Source organism: Bos indicus, chromosome 22, assembly GCF_029378745.1.
Source record: "Bos indicus isolate NIAB-ARS_2022 breed Sahiwal x Tharparkar chromosome 22, NIAB-ARS_B.indTharparkar_mat_pri_1.0, whole genome shotgun sequence".
In the NCBI taxonomy this organism is placed as follows: domain Eukaryota; kingdom Metazoa; phylum Chordata; class Mammalia; order Artiodactyla; family Bovidae; genus Bos; species Bos indicus.
Window position 1 is genome coordinate 54,386,686 of NC_091781.1, and position 27,660 is coordinate 54,414,345.

Genomic DNA, 27,660 nt, shown 5'->3' on the forward strand with positions numbered 1-27,660 from the left:
AAAGGACCCGCCTGCCAATGCAGGAGACACAAGAGATGCTCATTCTATCCCTGGGTCAGGAAGATCCCTTGGAGGAGGGCATGGCAAACCACTCCAGTGTTTTTGCCTGGAGAATCCCATGGACAGAGGAGCCTGATGGGCTGTAGTCCATGGGGTTGCAAAGAGTCAGACATGACTGAAGCGACTTAGCACGCACGCACGCATGTCAATAAATATAAAATAAATAATAAAATTAAAATGGCAATTATAATGCCTCCAAAATGAATGGGACACCCCTTAGTGCTCAGTTGGGAGGGGCTTGGGGGGAGTGGAGCGAGGAGGGGGCATCCTGCCAGCTGAGTGTGTCTTCCACATCCAGGGCATCTTGACTGGGCTCAGATCAAAGAGTGGAAAGGAATGGTCCATTCTCTCACTCACAAAGCTCAGCTTAGCCCCCTCAGCCTTCAGTGCCCTCTACCTGGAGCCTGGAGGGTGCGTCAGAAGGCAGGTTCTCATTCGCTAGGTCTGGGTGGGGCCTGAGAGTCTGCATTTCTAACGAGCTCCTGGGAGATGCCCAGGAGCATGCGGGCCTCCGGTCACAATTCGAGTAACAACAGCTTAGAGCACCGGCTGCACCGGCTCCAAAGTATTTTGGGGGGGTCTACCAATCCCACGACATTCAGCCAGGAAGGGTCCTGCAGCCACGTCAGTCTGGGAAGCCCTGTGTGACTCTAACTCTATCCCACAGCACGATAGAGGCTGTCTTTCTGCAACAAGAAGGAAACCAATTCTACCCAGTGGTTCTCAAAACAGTTTTGACCACAGGATCCTTTCCTTGCAGGGGAGACTTCTTAATGTGCTTGTGAAGTTTATTTATTTATTTTTTAAAGCTTTTCTTTTTTTGAGGATGTGGACCATTTTAAAAGTCCTTATTGAATCTGGAACAGTACTGCTTATGTTTTGGTTTTTCTGGGCGCGAGGCACATGGGAATCTTAGCTCTCTGACCGGGAATTGGACTCGCACCCCCTGCATTGGAAGCTGAAGTCTTAACCCCGGGACCGCCAGGGAAAGTCCCTACATCATGTGAAATTTACACCAGGAAGAGCGGCACACACTTTAGAGCCAGGTAGGCCTGGCTTCACGTCGCAGCTTTGCCACTGCCTAGCTCTGTGAACTTGGACTAGTGTCTTGATCTCCATGAGACTCAGTTTCCTCATTTTAAAGTGGGGACAAAACACTGACCCATAGGGTTATCATGAGGATTAAATGAGACGCTTGCAAGTGCCTGGTGCACAGAAAGTGGGTAAGAAATGATGTTTCCCCATCTTTTCCTACAGTTTTTCTTGGGAATATATGGACGTTTTTGGCTTGAACTGGAAGTGAGGCTCCTGCCTTTTTGAGACCCACCAGTCTGGATGTGGTCCCAGCAGATTCATCACCCAGGAGGGGTGGGGGGAAGCAGGACGTCACTTCCTGTTTCCTCCTTCCCCTCTCCCTCCCCCACATGGATTTGCCTATATTATTTCTCCCTGTTAGGGCTTCTCTGGTGGCTCAGTCTTCAATGCGGGAGACCCGGGTTTTATCCCTGGGTTGAAAAGATCCCCTGGAGAGGGGAATGGCAACCCACTCCAGTACTCTTGCCGGGAAAATCTCACGGACAGAGGAGCCTGGCAGGCTACAGTCCATGGGGCGGCAAGAGTCGGAGAAGACTTAGCAGCTAAAGCACCAGCACCGCCCCTCCCTCACATGTGACACCTCCCACGCCCCAGGCTGTCCTCTTTTCTCTTCCTGTGCCTGAAACAGACCCACACCCGAATTAGCCCTTCCTGGCCAGGTGCTGCTCACAGAGGGGTGTTGCCCAGCCCCTGACATCTGCTAGCTGCTTCCAGCTTGGGTCACTTTGAATCCGAGTGGCTCGGCCAGAGGCGTGGGACAGGGGAGGCAGAACCACAGCTCCATGTTTTCTGGGAGTGGTGAGGAGTAAATGACATGATGGATGCTCAGTTCCTGGGATGAGCGACACTGGGGAAAGAAAGAGCTTTCCCTTCCCTTCAATTCTCGGGGGCAATGGTTTCATGACCGAGCCCTAAAAGCTCTTAGGAGCAGACCAGGTAACTTTATGCCACCTGACTTGGGGACGGGGATGACCAGAGAAGATGGGAGGGTATAGAGGTGTGAAATCTTCCAAAGGTGCGGAGGCCAGTGAAAGGAGTTCCTTCCTGCCTGTGTGTAAGGAGGGTGAGATGCAGACCCAAGCTACAGGGGCAGCCCTTACCCCCATTGCCCATCCCCGAGAGGGCCGGTAAGAATGCAGAGACTCAGGACAGATGCTCCAGCGCAGGCAACAGCAAGAAATACCAGTCCACACCCGAGGGACAGAACTGGGCCCAAGCCCAAGCGAACCCCCTGCCCGTTCACTCCACGAAAGAAGAGAAGAACGTGTCCTAGTGGCTCAGCCATGCTACAGGGCGGGGCCCAGGAGCTGAACGCAGGCCTGGGTCCCCCTGCCTCGAGGGAATGGTTAGAGTCGAGGATGGGAGCCTGCACTGGGGACCCAGAGGCCAGCCTCAGCCCGGGTCCTGACCCCGGGCCTTCTTCCCCCAAGCCGGGACCAGGAATGTGCTTAGGAGAGGGCCACGCAGGGAGGGACGCTGCTTCCAGGGAGGGAGAGGGGACCAGATCTGAAGCCAAGGTCACGTCCCTCTTCCGGGCTCACCGGGGATCAAGGCCCCAACGGTGACCACTGCTGGTGGGAGCCGAGCTGGTTGCCCGGGGGTGGCTTCTCTCTTAAGCACCTGCCCTGTGTGTGAGAGGACGACCGTCCCCGAGCTGCCCATGCACATCCAAGTCTGGGCCATCCCGAACAGGGAGAGCAAAGCCCAGAGCTGAGGGTGGGGAGGCGCCCATCGCCCAAGACCGAGAGCTCCCCGGGGGCGGGGTGGGAGACGTACCATTGACTAGGCTGGTATTTGCACTATCTGCAGCATTTGAACCTGCCGCACCATCGGCCGCTGTGGGGGTGGGAGGGATGAAAAATGCAGCGGTCAAAATGGAGGAGAGCAGCAGTGCAGACAGCAGCAACAGTAGACGCGAACCAACGTGCGGGGAGTGACGTGACTGTGGTCAGAAACACACATCTCTGCCGGAAATCAAGAAACTCAAATGTGGGGGTGGGTGGTGGGTGGGTGAAACGTTCCCGTGGAGATGACACACAAGTCGGTGGGGAGAAACTCAGACATGGAGGGTCTTTGAAATAAAATATGGAGGATGATCAATGTGGGTAGGTGGGATGGTCGGTGTGAGGTCTGGACCCAGGCGTCCCGTTGGCCCAACCAACAGGGCAGGTCTCTCTGTCAGTGAGGGTTCTATGAAGGTGCGGGAGGGCACTGGCTGACCATCACGGCCAGAGGGACCCATGGCCAGGAGTCGATTCGGCACGGGTGCAGTAATAGCACTGACCGTTCCGAATGGGCATTTGTTGTGATGGTTGCTGTGTCCTGGAAGGACATCTTTCACTGCAGTGACCTCGGATGCGTGCGTCTGACTCAGGCCACTGCCCGTGGCCAACTCCTCCTTTCCTGACTGATGCTCAAAAGGCTGCCTTGGTCTTGCCCGTAGGAGATGTCCCACCACTTAAAATATGACATCAGGCATGTTGCATCTTGTGCACGAGACAGAAAGGGTACTAGTGAGATTTCCTTAATTTAGAAATCAAAAATGATATGAGATGCTCAAATTCGCTCTGGCTGTTTGCTCTTGGGGTGGGGGGAGACGGGTTCTGTGGGAAGGAGAGGGAATAGATGCTGGGTGAGTTGGCCGTGCTGTGGGGCGAGGGGCTCTGTGGGGTCACGTGGGGCTGAGCGCACATGGCGTGCGGCTGTCTGGGATTTGGAGGCAGTGGGGGCACCATCTGCCCTGGAAGCACTGGAAGGGCAGCGTGGGGTGCTGGCCTGTCCTGTGAGGCTGGCAGCACATGGGGCCACAGAGGAGTTTTGGGGTTGGGGGCAGAGCCCCCAGCCATCGGGTACCCTTCTAGCTGTGTGCTGGGGGTCTGGGGCCAGGGCTCAGGGGTCAATGGCTGCTGCTACTTCTAAAAGCCCCTTCTACCCTGGGGGGTGTCTTACTGTACCTGGTAGCTGAAGGCCATCCCCCTTCTTCACACCTGTGTGATGATTTTTGAGACATGTTAATGAAGGAGAAGCATGTACAGCCACATACACGCCCGCCCACACATGCACACACACACACACACACACACACACACACACACACTCTGACATGCCCAGAGTCATCCTGAAATGGAGGGCTGTAAGCAGTGTCCCTGGTGGGGGTGATGGGATGGAAGTGCTAAGGGGGTCCAGCCCTGGGAACCCCCCGGGTCTGCTCTCAGGGGCCTGAGAGGCTGGGCTGCCCCTCATCTTCCTCTGCCGTGTCCCCTCCATATCCCACCTCTTCCTTCTGCACTGCTGTCCGCATCTCGTCGATGGGGCAACATTCAGCGAGGGACTCTGACCCATGACGGGCAGAAGAGGCCTGTTTTCTTATCGGCATTTTAAAAAACACCAGTCTGGCCTGTGGGAGCTTCTGGGCATTTCTGGCCCTCACCCGGGCCCCAGCGAGGCCAAGGGAGTGGGCACAACTGCTACATCCTGCCCAACTGCCTGTACCGGGGGCCGCTGGTGGCCACAGCTGCCACCTCACTGTGTGGACGCTGTCCTGACGCGCTCTGTGCCTCAGGGCCAAGACTTGTCCTCAGTTTCAACCTCAGCTCGCACAGATCACAGCTTACTGCCATTGTTCCTGCTGCTGCGGCAGCCATAATCTTAGGAGGACCCCAGTAGGAAACAGGTTTTGGCCCTGGGAACAAGTAACCTTTGATTGTGTCCCAGGCCAAGACTGGCTGACCTCTGAGAGCTGGAGGTTAGTCCTGTTGTCCCTAAAACCAAAAGCGGGGTCTTCTACTATCTCATCTCCTTCCCCTGGGTTCCAGAAGGTCTGGATGTTGGGGACCCTCCTGTGGGGCTTGGGGAAGGAGACAAAGGACTGAAGACTTTGTGAGAGGGGGAGGGTCCCCAAGACCGAGTGTGAATGTCGGGTAAGTAGCTAGCTGTTTTGGACCAGAGGCTGGATGTTAGATTTGGGCCTGGTCTGATGGGATTGGGGCTCACGTCTCCCAACCAGCCCTCCTATGCTCTGAGAGGCACTTCTAGCCCAAGATGCCAACCTGCTGCACCAAGGGGAGCCCATGGAGTGAGGACATTTGCTTCTGGGAGAGGAGGAGACAGAACTCAGCTGAGATGGCAGCTCCAGGGGCATCAGAGAGGGGCTCACAACAGATGGTTTGGAGGCACCTTCCCCAGAAGCTCCCCTATCATTTCTGGATAGAGTCTCCACTGAGTGTGCAGCTCTGCCCAGTGGAATTGAGAGTAGTGAAGGAATGTGCCCAGGTGGGGTTTTCTACTCAATATCAGGGCTGATGATGGGACCAGGTCACACTTGAGGCTGGAGACTGAAGAAAAGGCTCCGCACCCTTGGCCTGGCTCGGAGGGGAAGGGGAGCCCCCCCATGACATGACTCGACAAGACAGAGACTGGGACAAGACCCTGGAGATGGAACAGACAGAGCCTCCTGGCCCAAGCAGGGCCTCGAGGATGCAGGAGGCAACTGTTGGCACAGGGTGTGGACATAAAAGGCACTCAATAACTCACTTGTTGAGTGAAAGAATCAACAAAAAAAAATGTGGCCTTAAGAGCTCCTCTCCTGGTCCATGAGGGGGCTGGGCTTACCTTTCTTGTCTTTCTTCTCTTCCTCTTCACCACCGGCCCCCAGCAGGGTAAAGATAATGCCAGTCTGAGAGTTCACACCCACGGCAGTCACCACCATCCGTCCAGAGCCCTCCATCACGTGGGTACCTAGGGATGGGGATGAAAGCCAAGTTACCATTGCACAGCCCAGACCCCCTCCCCCAAGGAGTGGGAGGAATCTGGTCCCAGTCTGCTCCTGGCAATCTGCCTGTTGAGGTCCTGGGGCACCACCTGCAGTGAAGTTTTAATGTGTATCATCGTAGTGGGTCCTTTAAAGATGACTATACCTTGGGACAGTGCTATGATCAGCCAGGTTCTCAAACACTGCTGTACTCAGCTCTTAGGCCCCTGGAAAGCTCAGGCTTATTCTCTCCTACCCATTCCTGGTGAGTTCCTTCCTCTCTCTTCTCTCTCCCCATTCCTCCTCTCCCTGCCTTACAGGTCAAGCAGGGACCACCCTTGTCTTTTCCTTTATTGATATATCTAGAACCATACCTCATTCTACTTAATTCTGCAACTGGCAAGAAAAATGCCAATTAAGCCCTGGGCAGGACTGCCTAAAATGAAGTCCACTTCCTCCCCAAAGATCTGAGGAAAGAATTCAGCGCTCCGAGAACTTGGATGAGGAAACAATGAAATCTTTATTTTCACAGACATCAAACTGAAATTTAGCATTTTTCCTCCATTAAGAACAAAGGCAATAAACTCCAGGAGTGTCAGTGGTGCCCACAACACCATTACACATGTTACAAAAATCACAGTTTTTAAAAATATCTCTTTATTTTTGAAATAAAGAAAAATATCTCTTACTTTTTGAAAGTGAAAGTGGAAGTTGCTCAGTCATGTCCAACTCTTTGTGACCCCATGGACTATACAGTCCATGGAATTCTCCAGGCCAAAATACTGGAGTGGGTAGCCTTTCCCTTCTCCAGTGGATCTTCCCAACCCAGGGATCGAACTGGGGTCTCCTGCATTGCAAGTGGATTCATTACCAGCTGAGCTATCAGAGGTGCCAGCAAGATAAGATACTTTTTAGGCTTATGCTTATTTTATAACTAAGGCTGTTATTATATTGATTGCTGGATCTCGTTATTCAGTATACTAATAAAGAAACACATATGTTACTATAGCACACATTTATTCTTTTAAAATTACTTTAGCTATTTCAATATAATTGACTTCCTTTGTGATCCAAGGTATTTCATGTATTTCAAAGCTTTATTCTGAATAGGGGTGGCCGACCCCTGGCTTCATCTCAGAGGAACCAGAGATCAAATTGCCAACATCCGCTGGATCATGGAAAAAGCAAGAGAGTTCCAGAAAGACATCTATTTCTGCTTTATTGACTATGCCAAAGCCTTTGACTGTGTGGATCACAATCAACTGTGGAAAATTCTGAAAGAGATGGGAATACCAGACCACCTGATCTGCCTCTTGAGAAATTTGTATGCAGGTCAGGAAGCAACAGTTAGAACTGGACATGGAACAACAGACTGGTTCCAAATAGGAAAAGGAGTATGTCAAGGCTGTATATTGTCACCCTGTTTATTTAACTTATATGCAGAGTACATCATGAGAAACGCTGGACTGGAAGAAACACAAGCTGGAGTCAAGATAGCCAGGAGAAATATCAATAACCTCAGATATGCAGATGACACCACCCTTATGGCAGAAAGTGAAGAGGAACTAAAAAGCCTCTTGATGAAAGTGAAAGTGGAGAGTGAAAAAGTTGGCTTAAAGCTCAACATTCAGAAAAAGAAGATCATGGCATCTGGTCCCATCACTTCATGGAAAATAGATGGGGAAACAGTGGAAGCAGTGTCAGACTTTATTTTTCTGGGCTCCAAAATCACTGCAGATGGTGACTGCAGCCATGAAATTAAAAGACGCTTACTCCTTGGAAGGAAAGTTATGACCAACCTAGATAGCATATTCAAAAGCAGAGACATTACTTTGCCAACAAAGGTCCGTCTAGTCAAGGCTGTGGTTTTTCCTGTGGTCATGTATGGATGTGAGAGTTGGACTGTGAAGAAGGCTGAGCGCCGAAGAATTGATGCTTTTGAACTGTGGTGTTGGAGAAGACTCTTGAGAGTCCCTTGGACTGCAAGGAGATCCAACCAGTCCATTCTGAAGGAGATCAGCCCTGGGATTTCTTTGGAAGGAATGATGCTGAAGCTGAAACTCCAGTACTTTGGCCACCTCATGCAAAGAGTTGACTCATTGGAAAAGACCCTGATGCTGGGAGGGATTGGGGGCAGGAGGAGAAGGGGACGACAGAGGATGAGATGGCTGGATGGCATCACTGACTCAATGGACATGAGTCTGAGTGAACTCCAGGAGTTTGTGATGGACAGGGAGGCCTGGCGTGCTGCGATTCATGGGGTCGCAAAGAGTCGGACACGACTGAGCGACTGAACTGAACTGATGATGACCCCGGACCTTCCCAGGAGTCCATGGTACAAGAAAAGTTACAAACTCCCTTCCTAGAATTTTAGATTTTTCAAACTGGGTTCCAAAGGGTCCTGGAATTCTTCCAGGGGCCTGAGGGGAGCTGTGGGGAAGGAGGGAGGGAGGCCTTTGAGCAGAGTAGCTCCACTTTTACTCATCTTCGGGGTCTTTGTTGTCAACTTCTTCTTGACAAGTGGGCACTCTGCTTAGTAAAGAACCTAGGGAAGTGAAGTTTGGCCTGTCAAGCGCTTGTCTTTTTGTGATTTTTCCTTTTTACTGCTCTGGCTAGAAAATCCTCCATACGAGCATGTAGCTCCTCCTCCAGCAGAGAGGTAAGAATCCAGTCCTGCATGGTATAGGGTCTCCAGCCGTCCTCAGGCCGCACAGGAAGAATTATATCTGGTCTATCAGACAGGCGGCCATGACCACCAAGCCCAGACACCAAACACCCCTGAATACTTGTTTCTCAAACTCCTTCTGCTGTTTTCAGATTTTCCTTGTTTCCACTTACGATCAATGGTCGTTTCTTCCTGTTTTCAGGGTCACTTGTCACTAAAGGCCTTCTCCTTGTTCTCCCAATTTGCTTCAGACTTGAAGTCTAGGTGGACAGACTCATTAGAATTGCATGTAAAATAAGAGTCAACAGGTTCTAAGTCGGGGCAGAAAGCACTTTCCTTAAAGCAAGGAATCTATTTTCACGTTTCAAGAGGTTTTGTCCACTCCTTTCCTTTTTCTCCTAGGACCTGAGCCATGTTTTGAGATGGTGTCTGTGCGTGTATATGTTTGCACACATGTCTGGTTGTGTGTGTGTGTGCGTGTTTGTGGGGCTCCAGCCATTTGGCCTCTAGGATGTCAGGATCTTAAAGTGCTTTACAGACAGACAGATATCCTCCAGTAAGTTCCTTTGAGGTGGTAAAAGTTGGTTTGTCCATCCATGAAGGGCAAACGAAGTCATGAAGACTCCCAGAGGCAGCCTGGAGCTTAGCAAGCCGTACCAGAATCCAGGCTCTCAGGTGATGCCCTCTGCGACTGGCTCCATGCCCATCCCCAGGCTCCACACCCATCCCCAGGCTCCGTGCCCATCCCCAGGCTCTGCGCCCATCCCCAGGCTCCACGCCCATTGCCAGGCAGGGGAACAGTGGGGACCACAGAAAGCTCTCGAACACTGACTCCAGCTGGAAGGCCCAGGCCTGGTGTCTTCCCATCACAGGCAGACGCCGGAGCGCACTCTCCTCACGAGGGGCACACGCACGACCTGGGCCCCATTATGGGGCTTTGGGAACTACAGTGACTTGCTGACAAAAAGCTTTCTCAAGCGCGGGCTCAGCTTGTGTGGGGGCTGGCAGGATGGACTATTACGTATCAGCTATATTAGATGAGGAACTAAGGCGCAGAGAGGTCACCTGTGGGTGGTGTGAGGTCACTGCAGATCTTTAAAGGTGAGGGGTGAGCACACTTCAGTGCACTCACAGGGCGTAGACGGCAGGGACGGAATCAGCACGACCTTCTGCAGGACACCTACTCCACGCCAGGCCCCGTGCCCTCACCCCGATCCTAACCCCAACCTTAACCCTGACCCTTCACGTGCAATCATCTCGTCAGCTCTCACGCTGGCCCTCAGCTGGCAGAGGAGAAACCCGGGGCTCTGGGAGGAGTGGCCCGTCCAGGGTCCCTGGCTGGTGAGGGACAGAGCCCCCTGCCGGGTTGGTCAGATGCTGCACTTCCTCAGAAACAAGGCCACACACTGGTCCCAAACACGTTCGTGAAAAAGTTGGCTCGGCCTGGGTGTCGACAGAGAAGCCGCTCCCCACCTCCCCGGCCCTGGGCGGGATGGAAAAAGACACAGGGGGCCAATTTCCACCCAAGATAATCAGACCCCAAATCACCTTCTGATCTAATCACTCCCAGCTCAGCAGGGAGCTGGCAGCTCTGCACCAGGAGGCAGGGAGGAGGGGGGGAAGGAAGAGGAAGCCAGAGAGGCGGCCTCCGGACACGGGGACACGGGGACACAGGGAGGTCGGGGAGAAGGGCTGGCCACCTCCCACCCAGCCCCGGGGGTCCTCCAGGCCTCCGCATTGGAGGGGCCAGAGGAGTCGGGGGCATCACCTCCCCCTCTGGTCCCCCCTCCCTCCACACCTCAGCAGCACGCCCAGCCTCAGCTCTGACTACCGTCCCCCAGCTCAGACACCTTCCATAGCTCCCCAAAGTCCAGACGCCTTCATTAGCAACCCTTGGGTCAGCTCTCACCCTTCTCTGAGCCCTGGACCACCGACTCCAGCCATGCGCCTCCTCCCTGGGGGCAGCACTGGGAGCGGCCCTTCCGTCCCGCCGCCGACCCCAGCCCCACGCCCATCTCTGCTCACACAGTTATCACCGCCTGAATGCCCTTCTTCCACTTCTTGTCCAAAACCTCCTCTTCAAGGCTCAGGACAAACGCCCCTCCTCTCAGGCGACTTCCTTGACCCCCACAGAAGGATGTCACCTCTCTGGTCTCCTCTGCCGGCAGTCTCCCCAGGGGCTGCCTCCTGGCCCCTGAGCCCCTGGGGGCAGGATCGAGCGCATTTCCTCTCTGCCTCCCACAGCTCTGTTGCCACTGCTGCCTCATATTCTGTATTTTTCTTGGTGGGCACGTGTTACATTCACAATGGAGGACCCACAGCCCCTCCATAAGCCACTTCATGGTTTTACAAAGGGTCGACTTCATCCAGCCCAGCCCTCCTCCCCACAGCTCCCTGGACTGCCCACCCGCCTCCCCTGCGAGGACCTCAGAGCCTGGCTGCCCCTTCCTGCCAGAGGAAGAACCAAGTGGACCGGGCCACCCAGCTCCAGGATCTCCTGCAGGGGACGAGGTTTAAGCCCAAGGGCCGAAGCTCCAACAGTAGAACCAGAGGCATATAAGCCACAGGTCTGTGGGTGTGGACAGAGACCCTTTTAGGGAGGGGCATCCTGACTAGGCTGTGCACCAAGCTCCCATGTCCACGGTCCTCTGGACACCATCCTGTGGCCCCCACCTCCTCTAAGTCCCCAAGGAGCCCCTCAGAATACACTGCTCAGGAGATGGTCGATGGAGAGGCCCTGGGCTGAGGAGGGAGGGCCCTGGGAATCAGTCTGGGTCTGCTTCTGGTTTGCTGAGTGACCTGAGGCCAGCCCTCTCCTTGGTGGACCTCAGTTTTGTCCTCTGTTAGAGGTCTGGCTTCAGTCATCGCCTCTCAGCAGTGAAGTCTGGGAACCCAGGTCTCCTGGAGATGAGGGTCCCTCCCGGCTGGAGGAGGGCAACCTCTATTAAAAGCAGCATCTCGGGGACTCTGGAGGGGCGGGCGGAGGCTGAGCGGACAGACTGACCACGAGTCGCTCCCTGTCCGGGCTGCGCTTGTTCACTCGACGGATGGGTGTGGTGGGGTCCCGCTCTGTGCCAAGGGGCTCCCGGTGGTCCCTGTCCTCCACCGGCTCACAGTGTAGTTGGGGGAGCAGACAGGCACACAGATGAGCAACAACACAAGACAACAGAGACCCAAGGGCCTCTAGACCAGCGGGAGCAGGGAAGGCTGGGGCCCCGCTCAGGCAAAGGCAGGAGACGGCCACGGATCAGCTGGGCTGAAGCTCAGGGCTCATGAAGGGAGCGGCGGCCTGAGCAGAGGAGGGCTGCAGGGTTGGGTGTCTGTTTGGGGTTCACTGGGGAGCCACTGGAGGTGTGCTGAGGGAGGGAAGAGGAGAACCACTATGCACAGAGGGTCTCTCTGTGCCCCACACTCTGTGGCCTGCTCTTCCCTCTCGGTGGCCATGGACCCTGGTGAGGTCACCATCGTCACCCGCATTTCAAAGCACGTTGCTCGGGCAGCCGGGAGGCTCAGGCTCCTATTCTCTCCCCCTTGCTGGGGGTGGTGGGGGGTGGGGCTTGTGCACAAAATCCGAGGCAGGGCTCTTTGGGGACACGGCCCCGAGGAGTGAGAGGGAAGCAGGTGAGTCAGGGGGAGCCGTGTCAGCACCCGTCTGTCCGTCCATCGGTGAGTCAGAAAGGAGCCTGGACCGCGAGAACTCTGCAGGCTCTAGCCAACAGGATGGCCTATCCAGGCCCCCCACCTGAACCTTCATCTCGTCCCCCTGGAGGTGATTTCTGAGCTGGCAGCAGAGTGTGGGCCAGAACCTACCCGACTGCAGGCTCAAAGCCCACCTCTGCCTCAGACTTGCCCCAGACCTGGTCCAGATGGCATCTCAGGGCACAGGCTCTGGAGATGACAAGTGGGGTGCACTGAGGCCCTGCGGGCAGGCCTAGTGAAGCCTAGCTTTATGAAATGAAGCTTCTGAGCACAGAGAGGTCAAATGGCTGAGAGGCTGCACAGCACACGAGGCACAGAGCTCCTCACCCTCCAGGCTTTGACTTCCGAAGCCTCTCTCCGGACAGGGAGAGTGGAGAGGCCGGGCCGTCTCAGAGGCCTTTTCCTGAGAGTAGAGATGTGAAGAAGGATGGAGGCCCTGTCTGGGAGTTATCACCTGCCTCCAGCAGAGCACCAGGCCAAGCCCATGCGGTTCCCGGCCCAGATGTGGTGCTGTCGCCGTTACTGTTACCGACGCGGTTAACAACAGCAATAACTCAGGCCCACGAGCACTCCAAGTCGGCAGAGCGTTGCAGCACCCACGAGCCCGTCCCCCTCACAACAACCCAGTGAGGCAGGCCTTGGTGCGAGTGCCAGCCCCGGCCCCTCCGCCCACCTGTGGCCTCCCTGGCTCAGAGAGGTTGAGCGATGGCCCAGGGTCACAGCTGTGAGAGGTGAGCCGGGACTTGAACCCGTGCTCTATCCACTACACCCCGCTGCCTCTCGTGGAGAAGAGGCAGGGTAGTGTAATGGAGAGAGCGCGGGCCGCGTGGCAGACGGGGCCTCCCTGCGGTCACGGTGTCGTCCTAGGCTCCCTGGCGGCGGCAGTGGCGGCAGGTCCGGCTCCCCGTGCCTGGCCTTGCGCTCGGCGGGCAGGGTGGGCAGCGGGCCCCAGAGGGTTGTCGAGGTCCTGGGTTACCTCGTGCCGTTCGGGCTCTGGTTCCAGGGGTAAGGGAGGAGGGAGAGGGGGGTCCTTCAGGGGGCTGAGCCGAGGGTCTGCTGGGGGTGGGCGCCGCGGCTTTTGAGGACAGCGTGCTGGTCCTGCCTAGTCTTCGGTTTCCTGTGGCATTCACTGTGTGTGTGTGTGTGTGTGTGTGTGTGTGTGTGTGTGCGCGCGCGCGCGCTTGTGGGTGTGTGTGTCGGTGTGTTCATCAGTCCTTTCTGACTCTTTGTGACTCCATGGACTGTAGCCCACCAGGTTCTTCAGTCCATGGGATTTTCCTGGGAAGGATACTGGAGCGGGTTCCCATTTCCTTCTAAAGGGGATCTTCCCGACCCAGAGACTGAACCTGTGCCTCTTACATCTCTTACACTGGCAGGTGGGTTCTTTACCTCTAGCGCCACGTGGAAAGCCAGGCTGCAAAGAGGCAAGTCTGGGCATTTATTTCTAATAGGAGGGATCACTGCTTTCATGGGGGTTCATGACCCAGAAGGGCTAAAAACCACTGGCTTTCCAGGAAACGCTGCAGATCTGCTCGGTGTTAAGGGAGTCTGAAGAAGCAGGATGTCTAAAGGCTGCAGGGCATCTGCGCCGGGCCCCAGCCTGGGGGATGCTGTGGGGACTGGCAGTACACGTGAACGAGGATGGTATGTCTGGTGTGCTTCCTGAGTTGACAACTGTGCTGTTGTTACTCATGAAAATACCTTTTCTCGGGAGACACACCTGAAGGAGGAAGGGGTCCTTGCAAGAAGAGCGTATGGCTCCTGAGAGCGAGGGCAGCGGAAGGCCATAGCAGTTTTATCAGAGGGAGGGCATGCAGGCGTTCATTATGCTACTCCTGCAACTTTTCTGAAAGTTTGAAATTATTTTAAAATACAAAACTAGAAAAAAAAATAGGCTGAGTTCATGGGCCCCTGCACTCCAGGGCCCATTTGCATGCTGTCTGACCCACACAGACTTTTAAAGAATTGAAATTTCCCCCCAACATCTTAACCAATTGTACGTGAAGTGTCTGAAACTCTGGGTCACCTTGCAGAGTGGACATCACAGCCACACTGGTGGCATGTGGGCGGGCAGTAGGGGGAGAAGGTGACACTGGGTTTGTTGCCCACCACCACCCCCACCCGGCCCCGTGGACAGAGGATCGCCCTGAGATTCCTGCTCGTCTGCTCTGCCCAGGTAGAAGACACTGCAGACACAGGCCTGCGTCCTCCTGTCTGTGCTCGGGGCTTTAGGATTTCCTTTGTGCCCTGAGTGCTAGAGATACAGCTGAATCTTCCTGAAGGCTGGTCTGCCCCCATTTGTCAGATGGGGAGACTGAGGCCCCAAGGGGCCGAGGTCATAGCGGGAGCTGATGCAGAGCAGGAACTGGGGGGTTCTGCCTCTGTGTCTGATCCACATCACACAGCGTCTCACAAGCACACCATTCACAAAGGATAGTCCCACTGGTTTAGGCATGTGGTCCCCAAAACAGCCCTGTGCCTAGGCAGATGTGGGGGGGCCCGGTGACTACACAGACGTGGACCTGGAGGCTCAGAGACAAAGCAACCTGGCCAGGGTCACGGGCTGGGCCACTGGACCCAGAACCAAGCATTATTTGCCTTCCTCAAGGCTGAGCCGGGAGGAGGAAATGGCAACCCACTCCAGTATTCTTGCCCGGAGAGTCCCGTGGACAGAGGAGCCTGGTGGGCTGCTGTCCACGGGGTTGCACGGAGTCGGCCATGACTGAAGTGACTTAGCATGCATGCATGCATTGGAGAAGGAAATGGTAACCCACTCCAGTGTTCTTGCCTGGAGAATCCCAGAGACAGAGGAGCCTGGTGGGCTGCCGTCTATGGCGTCGCACAGAGTCGGACATGACTGAAGCGACTTAGCAGCAGCAGCAGCAGCAGGCTGAGCCAATGTGCTCGATGCGATGTGTGTGTGTGTGGGGTGGGGGTGGTTCCTCAACTACCATGAGGACCCTGCAGGTGCCCCCAGGCTGGTCTCTCTGTATTTTCTGAGGGTCATCTGACCAGAAGGCCCAGCAAAGCCTCTAGCACAGGGGAAGGGTGTGAGAAGTCTAGTCATGTTCCCACTCCCCAAAAAAGAGTGCCCAAAGGACAGTTATGCAGAGTTGAGAGCATTGGGGAAGACAGCAAGCCAGGGGGACTCCCTGGAGAAGGCAGGCTCATGCAGGCTGTAGGTGGGGAGGGGTTACACGATGGAGAGACAGGGCCAGCCCAGAGAGGGGGAACGGTGACACATTCAAGATGAAGGAAGAGGTGGGAAAAGGACACATAAGCTGGAGTTGTTCTCCCATTTTACAAGTGAGGGAACACAGGCTCAGAAAGAAGCTTGTCCAGGGTCTCCCAGCCAGTGAAGGGCAGAGTTGGGATTTGAACCCAGGCCTAAGTCACTCCCAAGTCCAGGCTCCTTGGGAGGAGCAGGGAAGGGACCCAGCCCACCATGGGCATCCCTCTGGCTGCACCATGCTAGGTAAGGGCCTCACCTACGTCACACACCAGGATATCGCTATTGTCCTCACAGGTAAACCGAGGCTCAGAGAAGTGAAGCGACGTGCCCAAGGCCACAGAGTGAGTTCACTCCAGAGCCCAGATCTGGCTCAGCCTGGCTGAACTCTGCTCTTTCTATTACGCAGTGCAGCCTCCCTCTTCACTCTCACACACACTGCCTGAACCCTAAGGGGTGCAGGGCCTGGGGTGGAGCTGGGCAGACCTCCTGGCAGCCTCAGGCCTGGGCTCCCACACACTTGGACCGGCCAAGGATGGAAGAGCCCATAAATGTGAGACCTGTTAGATTTGTTTGGGTGGCGGGACTGTGGATAGTCTCGCTGTTTATCTGAGATGCTCTGCGCAGCACAAAACTCAATCAGCATGACAGCCTGTGCCCAAATGGCCGAGTGTTGTGTGATGTCGCGGGCCAACACAAGGGTCCCAGGCGGTGCTGGGGTGCAGGCCAAAGGTGCAGACTTCGTGGAGGAGGGGGCACTGAGCAGATGGGCAGGAGTTAAATGTGCAACGAGAAAGGAAAAGGGCCACCTGGGAGGAGCAAACGGCCCCAGTAGAGGCAGGGCAGAGGAAAGGAAGTAAGGCGGGTCTGTAGCAGAGGTGCGGGTGAGGACGGGTGCACTGAATCTGTGACTCTCACCACAGGGAGGGGCATTGAAGGCAGTGTCTGCTCAGGGCTCTGGCCTCCTCTACAACCACCCCACCCCCAGTCTGTCCAGGCCCTACATACATACAATCAGTGGCGGGGAACTCACTACCACACAGGCAGCCTCTTTTGTTCCTAGAATGGTTCTGACTGTCACAGAATTCTCTCCCCAATAAGCTTGCTTTCCATCGGGCTGACTACGCCCCTCTCTCACCGTCTTTCCCCCGGAACTTGGGCTGAGCCGCCGCCCTCCCTCCCCCTCACATTTCAGGGTGTCGGCTGCAGCTCAGAGTCCATTGCATTTTCTCGAGTCTAGTTCGCCCTGCACTCTGGCCACCTTTCATGGGTCCTGACCCTCCCTGGGTGTGTGGGCTCTGCAAACTTGATGGGCACACTTTCCGTACTGCAACAGGACAGAGCTCGAGGAAGCCTGCTAGAAACCTCCCATCAGATTGCCAGCAACGAAGTGTCAGCACAAACCGACCGAGATCCCCTGGCCTCGGCACACCCTCTCTGTTCTGCCCACAAAAGACATCACAGGAGACCCTGGCTCCTGTTTCCTGACACCCAGAGGCCCAGGGTCTCCTCCATTTGTCTTGACTTCCCTCCAGGTGGATAGATTGAGACTAGAGTGGCTGACCCTACTTGGGCTGGCCAGCCGACTTCCCATCCACCTCTACCCTATTGCTCTTTTCCAGGGTCTCCACATCTGTCCACCCTCATGGCTGCGTGCTGATGCTTCGTTCAGGTCAGTGATCCTGAACATTTTCTCTCCCCAGCCTCCTGCCAGGGAACTACCTCTCCTCTCCTCCAAACTGTCTGGAACCTTCATTTCCCATCCACTCATGCCCAGCACCTCCCTTCGACTTGCACTGAGCCTCATAACCCACGGAGTCACTTCTCTCAAGGGTAACCACCTCTCTGACAATCACTTCAGCTCAGAGGTCAGAACCAAGGCCATAGGGCGATGACCATTTACTGAGCTCCCACGTGGCCCTGAGTTCCCAGAGGGCATTTATGGCTTTCCATGATCACTCGGCCAGACCCCCGGCCCTTTGCACTTACTGTCCCTCTTTCTGGAATGCTCTTTCTCTCACTGCTCTGCCTTTAGCTCAAATGCAACCTCTTCACACACGCTTTTCCCTGATCAACTAAGATTCCCATCCCCTTCCTCAGGGTCTCTTTCTCACTACAATGATGTAATGTCTTCACCTGACTTATCCCTATCCGAAACTGTGGTACATATCTGCTTGTTTGTTCCTTTCTTGTCAGTCTCTTTTACCAGATTCTAAGCTTCAGGAGGGCAGGAACCTTGCTTGTTCCATGAACCACTGGCACACAGTAGGTGCTCCATAAGTGAATAATTGAATAAGTTCTTGATAAATAAATGCCCCAGACCCGATTCTCAGTTCTTTTCACCATCATACCCTGTAGACATGCTCCTCTTCCTCTTTGTAATATTTCTAGGAAATTCCACCCTCCTTTAGACCGCTGTGCCTCTGCTAGGAGGACCCTTTCTCCACAACTCTGCTTGGTGGGCTCCTACTGATCCTTTAAAACCCCGCTCAATTCTACCTCTTCTAGATGGTTCTGTTCCCTTGGTTTCCTCACACCTTCCTCACTCCTCTTCTATGGACTTAGCTGTTTGCAAGTCTACTCCCTGCCTCCATGCTCCTGCTTACTCAGGTTGGAGGCCTCCAAGGGTGGAGGGTGAGTCTGGATCATCGTGGGGTCAGGGAGGGAGGTATCTCACTGCTCAGCCTGGCTCAGAGCAGCTGCTCAGATGATGTGTGCTGAGCACTGCTGGACAGGAATGCCTTTTTGGTGTCCTGTTCGGAGAAGGTATTTCACCTGACTGGTACCTCGCCTCTGCAGGGTCACCCCTCCTCTCTTGCCATCCCCACTGCAGCAGTCAGACCAAGATCTTAAAAATGTAAACGGGATCAGCTTACTGCTAATTCTAGAGAGCACTCATAACATTCAGAACATTTATGAACTCTTGAGCACGGCACACCAGGCCTGACATCTGACCCCTCCATCTTGCTCCCAGTCCTGCCTCAGGGCCTCTCCACTTCCCATTCCTGCTGCCGGTATACTCATCCTCTGGAAAGTTGGAAGACCAGCTCTGTGTCATCATTCACACCTCAGCTTACAGGCCTCCTCGACCTCCCCAGCCAGCTGTACTCCATTGTCCTGTTTTATTTTCATCAAGTATCTATCGTTGCTGTTATTCAGTTGTTCAGTCATGTCTGACTCTTTGCTACTCCATGTACTGCAGCACGCCAGGCTTCCCTGTTCTTCACCATCTCCCAGAGTTTGCTCAAAGTGATGTCATTGAGTTGGTGATGCCATCCAACTATCTCATCCTCTGTCATCTCCTTCTTCTGCCCTCAATCTTTTCCAGCATCAGGGTCTATTCCAATGAGTTGGCTCTTCACATCAGGTGGCCAAAGTACTGGAGCGTCAGCTTCAGCATCAGTCCTTCCGATGACTGTTCAGGGTTGATTTCCTTTAGGATTGACTGGTTGGCTATCCTTGCTGTCCAAGGGACTCTCAAGAGTATATCTATTACTCTCTGGAATTTTCACACTGTCTGACTCCTAACGATACCACAAGCTCCTCAAGGCCGGGGCCTCATCTGTCTTAGGTCCCAGCCCCCAGACCAGTGCCTGGCACACAGTATGCCTCTAAAACAATGGTCACCAGACTGGTTCTTTCTTGTCCCTAATGGGAATAGACTTCCATGTTCAACTTTCAGAAAACCAATTCGCTAGAAGGTAAGTTCCATGGTGGCGGGGAGGGCAGGAATTCATTGTCAGTTTTATTCACTGGGCTCACCCCAGGGCCTGGAGAAGTACTGAGTACACAGTAGACTTAATGTATGTGTTCTGGGGAAAAGGAGGGAATTCTTGATTGGGGCCGAGCTGGCCAGAGATTTGGAGCCAAAGACCAAAGGCTCTGAGACCCTCCAGCCTCATCAAGGGGATACGGGCGCCCCCGGGGAACGGGGGCAGGAAGCGGCGACGGGAGTGACCCACGGCGGCCGCAGCTCACCTGACAGCAGCATGGGGTCCTTGTCCACCGACTTGCGCACCTGGTCAGACTCCCCCGTCAGGGAGCTCTCATCGATCTTGAGGTCGTTGCCCTGGATGAAGAGGCCATCAGCAGGGAGGAGGTCGCCTGGTGGGAGGAAGGGCAAGGGGGGCCGTCAGCAGGGTCTCAAGGGCTGGAGAGGCTGGAATATTCCCTTCAAGCAGGATTGCAAGGAGGAGTCGCCTTCTGGAACAGGCTGCCTGGCGCTCCCAGGGTGCAGGAACCAAGGTGGCATCCATCACAGGCCAATGGGTAGCTGAAGCCTGGGGCCTGGGTGAAGGGCAGGGGGCCTGGAGCGCTGAGGTCGGGTCCTGCCTCTATCTGAGCTCAAGTGGGCATGTCCCTCAGTTTCTAAGGTGCTTCTCTTGGCATGGCATGGATTTGGGGCCCAGTTTTCTCAATGACTCATTCTTCTTTGGCCTCAACTATGGTTTGGGGAAATTCTTTGGGAAGGGCCTGTCTTGACTAGGCTGAATAGACCCCAAGACAGGAATATTATCGGAGGATAATACGGCTGGTGAGAAGGGGTCCTCCAACCTTTCCCCCTTCTCTTACCTCTACTTACCTAGGACATATCTCAGCTAAATCCCCTTTGGCACCAGCCTGCTCACTTTCTCCATGGCAGCATCACGGGCCTAGAATGTTTGCTCATTCGTGTCCACTCCTTATAACACCTTCTCTAGCACAACAACCATCCACCAACAGCCAAATCAGAGAAGGGAAAGGGAGTTCCCTTCATCAACCCACTCTGAGTGTTAGTGTTCCTTGGAGTGCTGGGCTGAGAAGTCATCTGATGATGTTATCTCAGCTTTGAGCTGAGATCAACTAGTAATGTCTGCTAAGGGTAGCCGTTTGGAGAGTGGTGGTACATGTGTCATGCATTTGCCATTTTATGGTTTAAATACATTCTGGAATCCTACCTCCTCCAGAAATGAGCCTTCCACCTCTCCAAGAAGCTCAGAAAATATTTTAGCTTGGGGTCAGCCTTCAGGAATCCACCCTCTGCCCTGGGCCTGCTTCTCTGGGTCTGCCTGGCCCATTCCCACCCCTGCCTGGACTCCAGTTCTAGCACCCAGCTCAACAGTGGGGTCACTTACCATATTTTACCTGGGCGATGTCCCCAACCACGATCTCAGCCACAGGGATCTGGACCACCTGGCCGGCCCGGACCACAGTGAACTTCTGCTCCTGCTCAATGCGGCTCTGCAGGCCCCGGAACTGCTTCTCTTTGCTCCAGTCATTGAAGGCGGTGACCAGGACCACGCAGATGACCGACAGGAGGATGGCAGCCCCCTCGATCCAGCCCGCCTCTGCCTCCCCTTCATCCTCTGCCCCGCCCTGGGCCGTCGCACATCCTGCACAGAGCGGAAGGAAGCAGGCAGGGCGGGTGAGCCAGGCAGAAGGGGCCTCATGGTAATCTACAGTGCAAGTGCTTTAGGGTCTAAAAGGCAGCTTTGCTGACATCCTTTCCTTCCATTCTTCCAGCAACTGTGAGGCAGGCCTCTAGGCTGGGGCGGGACCTGCTCTCCAACAAGCTGGGTCCGAACCCTGCTGCTGCCCCTTTCTGGTCCTGGGTAAGTCCCTGCCCTCCCTGAGCTGCAGTGTGCTCGTCTGCAAAGCGGGAGTCACTGAGGCCAGGCTCCAGGGGAGGAAGGTAAACCTCCAGGCAGCGCTCGGCACACAGGAGGGTCTTACTGGATCTGAGCCTCCAATACACAGTGAGGATACTGATACCCTGAGCCACTTGTGTGACCTACAGTCTGATGACTACATGGTACCTACAAGGGCAAGAAAGTAGAGGTGTGGGTTCCTTTCACCACTCGGAGCCACCAGACCCTGAGAACACCTCCTGCTGCTCTGGGGCAATCGGGGGAAAGAGAAGAGGAAGGGGAAGAAAGAGAGGTGTGGGTGGGTCCTGCTGAGGTCACCTCTGGGCTCCCTTGGACTGGGGCAGGGACAGGATCTGGGGATTGTGACCACAGGATCTGGGGAAACTGCAACTGCCCTCCTCAGACCCAGGGCTTTCTAAGGTGTGTCTGCTCACTGTCTGTGTGACTTTGGGGAACCCACTTGGCCTTCCCTCTAACTGTTGATCAGTAAACTGGAGAAACTACTTCTGAGGTGGTTACCAGGGCCTGGCATCAAATACGGACTCTCAAAACTGGTCAAGTCACAAACATTTTCTAAGCACCTATTATGTGCTGGGCACTCTGCTGGCTCTCTGGCACTAAGGGAGCTGTCACGGCAGGGAGCTGGGAGCAGGGGTTATGCCTATCCTAGCCCTGCCATGAAAGTGCTTTGTGACCTCCAACAAGTGTCTAGAGGTCTCTGAGCCAAGAAAGCAGACAGGGAGGGGTTCTGGGTACTGCAGGGCAGTCTAGTGTTAGTCCGTCACCAGCACTGTTTTACGGCTTCCCAGGTGGCACTAGGGGTCAGGAACCTGCCTGCTAATGCAGGAGACATAAGAGATGCGGGTTTGACTCCTGGGTTGGGAAGGTCCCCTGGAGAAGGGCATGGCAACCCACTCCAGTATTCTTGCCTGAAGAATCCCATGGACAGAGGAGCCTGGGGGGGTGCTGCAGTTCATAGGGTTGCACAGAGCTGGACATGACTGAGCAACTTAGTACACAGCATCACTTTACACGTAACTGATGCAGCCTACGTCTGCCATGGTGGGGGTGGTCCAGGCACCATGGAAGGTTCAGAGCGCAGGCTGGGGCCTGGGTGTCAGGGAGGAGTGAGTCACAAAGTTCAAGAACTCCGTTCTGTAGGAGAAGAGTGTATTCAGCTGCCCTTGTCAACCCACTGTGGCCTAAGCTGGTGTCTCAGCCAGAAGAAGTGAAGGGCAGTAGAAACAACCAGAAGCTTGGCGTTCCAAACCCAGCCCTCCTGCCACCAATCTGTGTGACCTTAGGCAAGTCCTTCCCCTCTCTGGGCCTTGGTTCCCATCTCGCTAGGATGGAGGCGACTCCAGGCATCTGAGAGCAGGGTTGTGGGGCACCACTCCGGGAGCCTGATCTGTGTTCCCACTGACCCCCTCTCCCCGCTGCCCGCTGAGTTCTAAGCTTGCACTACACAGGGTCACCTGAGGTCACTTATCCGGGTGGCACTGACTCAACCTGGTCCCTTTCTGAGGAAAGGCAGCCGACGGACAGGCACGCGGGCTCGGGGGCCAGAACGCCTTGGTCTGAGTCACGGTTCTGCCGGTTCCCGGAGTCTGCCCTCGCAAGTCATTTAGCAGCTCGGGGCCTCGGTTTCCTGGGTAATAAGAGTATCTGCCCACAGGGCTGTTGTGAGGGTCAAGTGAGTATCAAATGAACTTTTACCCTAAAAGCTCCCAACTAGAGGTGGCTCTAAAAACAGTAAGAATTACCCTCCTTATCATGCTTTTGTGTTGCGCCCTTAGCTTTGTTCGAACCTTATGCAAGAAGCAGTGTACCATCTTCTTCTCTATTTTCTACAAAATTTCTGCAAAGAATGCTGCCCATTATGCATCTCTCATAATGGCCTGGGCTTCCCAGGTGGCACGTGGTAAAGAATCCACCTGCCAATTCAGGAGATGTAGGAGACACCGGTTCAATCCCCTGGATGGGGGAAGATCCCCTGGAGGAGGACGTGGCAACCCACTCCAGTATTCTCGCCTGGACAATCCCATGGACAGAGGAGCCTGGTGGGCTACAGTCCATGGGGTCGCAAAGAGTCGGACACGACTGAAACAACACAGCACGCTCGCACATAAGGTCCTGTGTGTAAGTTCATCCCACAGTTCATTGTCAGGGGGTGTACTATCTTCTCAAAGAACTACCTTTCCTCCTAACTGATAACTTGAGCTATGCAAATCACCCCAATTCACTTTCTGCTTTGGTTGCCAGGCAGTTCAAAGTCAAATTTATATCTCAATCAAGGGAGCAAACTTATTTGCTTTAAATCCTCTTTGGAAAGAGGTGATGCAGAAAAAAGGAATCAACTAGTAATATTCAGTTCAGTTCAGTTCAGTTCAGTTGCTCAGTCATGTCTGACTCTTTGTGACCCCATGAATTGCAGCACGCCAGGCCTCCCTGTCCATCACCAACTCCTGGAGTTCACTCAAACTCATGTCCATCGAGTTGGTGATGCCATCCAGCCATCTCATCCTCTGTCGTCCCCTTCTCCTCCTGCCCCCCATCCCTCCCAGCATCAGAGTCTTTTCCAATGAGTCAACTCTTTGTATGAGGTGGCCAGAGTACTGGAGTTTCAGCTTCAGCATCATTCCCTCCAAAGAAATCCCAGGGCTGATCTCCTTCAGAACGGACTGGTTGGATCTCCTTGCAGTCCAAGGGACTCTCAAGAGTCTTCTCCAACACCACAGTTCAAAAGCATCAATTCTTTGGCGCTCAGCCTTCTTCACAGTCCAACTCTCACATCCATACATGACCACAGGAAAAACCATAGCCTTAACTAGACGGACCTTTGTTGGCAAAGTAACGTCTCTGCTTTTGAATATGCTGTCTAGGTTGGTCATAACTTTCCTTCCAAGGAGTAAGCATCTTTTAATTTCATGGCTGCAACTAGTAATATTAGGTAAAAAAAAAAATTAAAGGCAGCTGACCAGATAGACTTGGTTATCCAGTTTTTCAGGAAATTTTGGCATGGGAGAGAGTGGGGTAGCAGCTGTACAAGGAACCTCAGGGACCACCTCCTCGTTTGGGCAAATGAGGCCCATAAAGACTATTTCCTATATTTAGTTCTCACTTTTTATTTGCTTGCCTGAAGCAGTGAACCTAGAAGGATCATCTATTTATGAAGCACATTAAGATGCCTAATAATAATTAATAACAAAGTATTTGTACTTTTCTACTAATGCAAATCAGATTATAAAAATCTAACAGCAAAACAATATATCTTATGTAATCCTACATAGCCCGTGGCTTATGTGTATATATTTATCAGTCTGCCTGTCTTTCTATTTACGTATAGATGTGTAGAGGGATTCAGGCTTAAAAACCTTCGCCATGATAAAGGGAAGCTGCATGGAGTTGGTGAAGTCTAGCCCTTGGCAGGTGCTCAGTATTTGGAATGAAAGGAAGAATGGAGGCTGAGGTTTTCTTTTCTTAAAATAGAAGTCTAGTTGATTTACAATGTCATGTTAGTTTCCGGTGTATAGCCCGGTGATTCAGTTATATGTACATATCTATTCTTTTTCAGATTCTGTTTCCTTATATGTTATTACAAAATATTGAGCGGCGTTCCCTGTGCTGTACAGCAGGTCCTGGTTGGTTATCTATTTTAATGTCTATTAGTGTGTATATATTAATCCCAACCTCCTCACTTATTTATGAGGTTTTCCATTAGGGCTCCCAAGTCCTGACTGAGAAAGTAGGTTTACTCCAGAACCCTCCCTGGGTGAGTGGGGCAGTACTTCTTCCACCCACCAAGCAATGGCCCCATTCAGAACCCAGGGCACATTTCAGGATGTCCTCTCAAGCCCGAGATGCGTCACGTGGCCAAGCGTGCTCAGCATCAGCCCCACCAGGGTGTGCTGGCCCTGAACCAAGCAAAGGATCGTGGCTGAGAGTCCTCCTCCTGCAAGGCACCGAGTGTGAGATCCCCGCCTCACACTTGCAGGGAAGGAAGCCCAGGGTGGTCCCCCGACAGCGGCAGCAGGCCCAGCATCTTTGGGCGCCCTCTGTGTGCCAGGCTGTCCACATGCCCCTCCACCACCTCCTTGTTAGAGCCCCTCCAGGTGAGGTCTGTTGCCCTGTTTAGCAGATGGGGAAACTGAGATTCACAGAAGGAAAGTGACTTGCTTAAGGGCCACACACAAACAGGATGTGGCCGTGCTCTGAAGTTTGCGATCCCTGTTCCAGAATATCAGCTGCACAGGGCTCTGACGTCATCATGGCTTTTCTCACAGTTGGGGGCCTCTGGGAGCCCAGTGTCGGAGCTGAAACAGGATCACTCAGAAGCTAGAGCACCCAGAGGGCAAGGGGCCCGAGGCTGACACCGTGTCCGATGGAGCATGGATGCTGCCCATAGGTGGGCGATTCGGAGGGTCTGTCGTCAGCTGTGAGAGTGAGGAGCCCACAGAGAGCAGCTGGATAGAAGTTTGGGGTCACTCTTCCTTGGATTCCATTCAACATAACCAGAGAGTGGCCATAAAGAAAGGCTGAGCGCCAAAGAATTGATGCTTTCAGAACTGTGGTGCTGGGGAAGACTCTTGAGAGTCCCTTGGACAGTAAAGAGATCAAACCAGACAGTCCTAAAGGAAATCAACCCTGAATATTCACTGGAAGGACTGAAGCTGAAGCTCCAATACTTTAACCACCTGATGTGAAGAGCTGACTCATTGGAAAAGACCCTGATGCTGGGAAAGATTGAAGGCAGGAGGAGAAGGGGACGACAGAGGATGAGATGGTTGGATGGCATCACTGACTCGATGGACATGAGCCTGAGCAAGCTCTGGGGGATGGTGAAGGACGGGGAAGCCCGGGGTGCTGCAGCCACGGGCCGCAAGGGCAAGGAATGGGACACGACTGAACGACTGAACAAGAGCGTGGTCTGGGCAGTGGTGTCTTTAACAAGCCCCACCGCAAAATCTCGGGGCTCTTTCTTAGCTGGGTGACCTGGAGCAAGTTAATGCACTTCCCTGTGCCCAAGGCACATCTTTAAAATGGGCGTAATCATGGCCCCTATGTCATGGGGTTGTTAGGAGGACGGTATCTCGGCCTGGAGTTCGGCACACTAAGTGCTCGACAAACGCTCACCCTGACGTGACCGTGGTTGACCAACCTCTGTGTTTCCCACATGGGAGAAGGGGGGCCAGGCACTCTCAGCCCCGGTCCAGCTCAGCCACCCACTGCCCCTTGGCCTCAGTTTCCCAGCCTGGAGGGAACGGTGGCCTTGAGCCCCCAGGTCCCCCGAGGTGTGGCCGGGCATGCGTGCTTCAGGCCAGGAGCGGGAGGTCCCAGGTGCCGTCTTACCTTCGTTGCTCTCGCCGGGCGGGTGGTAGAAGGAGAGCCCCAGGGAGATGATGGCGGCGATTTCCAGAATGATCAGCGTCACGTCCTGCAGGGCCTCCCACACGAGCTGCAGGAAGGTTTTTGGCTTCTTTGGAGGTATAAAGTTTTGCCCAAAAATTTGCTTTCTCTTCTCCAGGTCTGGAGCAGTGCCCGGCAAACCTGAGGACAGAGTGCAGAGAGGTTGGCCTGGGGGTCCTGGAGAGACACACATGCCCAGGAATCACTCCGAGGGGGGCGGCCACGTGGCAGGGGGAGAGAGGCAAAAACAAGGCAGGAAACCAGCAGGAACCCACCAGGAGCCGGCGCCCAATGCTAGCTTCCACCCAGAAGATCTCCTGAATGGCATCACAGCGTGCTGGAGTTGGAGGACTGGGGCATTCTGCTGTTCAAGTTGCAGGGGCCCCAGGGTCCAATATCTACCATCATAGACAAGCTATCACATCACAGGGCCTAGGACTCCAATAGTCTTTTGTTCATCCCGTTATTCATTCAACCCGTGTTTCTCTGCACGCCTGCCCCATGCGGGTGCTGGGGGAGTCCTGCGAAGGGAAGAGCCCCTTGCTCAGGAATATAGGAGCTTGGTGGTCCTGGGATCCTACAGTCTGTGGTTCAGGGGTACAGGAGATGGACATGCCTCCGAAATGGGGTTCTGGGTGCTGAGCCTCTTCTGATGTTCATAGTAAGACACCCACCTACTGCCTCCAAGAGCCAGACTGGCTGAGAGCTGCAGAAGAGCCTGAGGGTGTCCTGTTCCCAAGGAGACCTTCCCCCATCCCACTGGCCTTGCCTATCCGTACAGGAAGTGCTGAAGATCCACTGTCCTGCCTGTGCAGTGGGAGGAAGGGAGCTTGAGCTGGGTTATGCTTCTTTCATAGATGGGGAGATGGAGGCCTTCATGAGACCCAGCCATGGCACACTCTTGGGACCGGAGGACCCAGGCTGGCCCTGTTCTAAGCACATGGAAAAGTTGCCCCCAGCCTCCCATGCTGGAATGGCTAATATGTGTTCACAGTGAAAAGCATTGGTCTGTCAGGCACGTCCAACTCTTTTGCGACCCCATGGACTGTAGCCTGTCCATGGATTCTCCAGGCATGAATACTGGAGTGGTTTGCCATTTCCTTCTCTAGAGGATCTTCCCGACCCAGGG

General features: G+C 54.3%; 1 protein-coding gene across 15 annotated transcripts in view; it reads right to left on the bottom strand.

Annotated features, from left to right (window-relative positions):
* Positions 1–27,660, bottom strand: part of ATP2B2 (ATPase plasma membrane Ca2+ transporting 2) — a 378,716-nt gene that overhangs the window by 59,640 nt on the left and 291,416 nt on the right. For 10 of the 15 annotated variants that reach the window (XM_070776839.1, XM_070776831.1, XM_070776846.1 and 7 more), the window contains 6 exons: positions 26,475–26,672; positions 20,613–20,870; positions 19,477–19,602; positions 5,767–5,892; positions 4,110–4,142; positions 2,932–2,991 (listed from right to left, as the gene is read on the bottom strand). In XM_070776839.1, coding sequence (XP_070632940.1) covers positions 2,932–2,991; positions 4,110–4,142; positions 5,767–5,892; positions 19,477–19,602; positions 20,613–20,870; positions 26,475–26,672 — 801 coding nt within the window. The remainder of the gene's footprint in view (positions 1–2,931; positions 2,992–4,109; positions 4,143–5,766; positions 5,893–19,476; positions 19,603–20,612; positions 20,871–26,474; positions 26,673–27,660) is intronic. The other 5 variants (XM_070776843.1, XM_070776841.1, XM_070776845.1 and 2 more) reach the window with 2 other exon arrangements.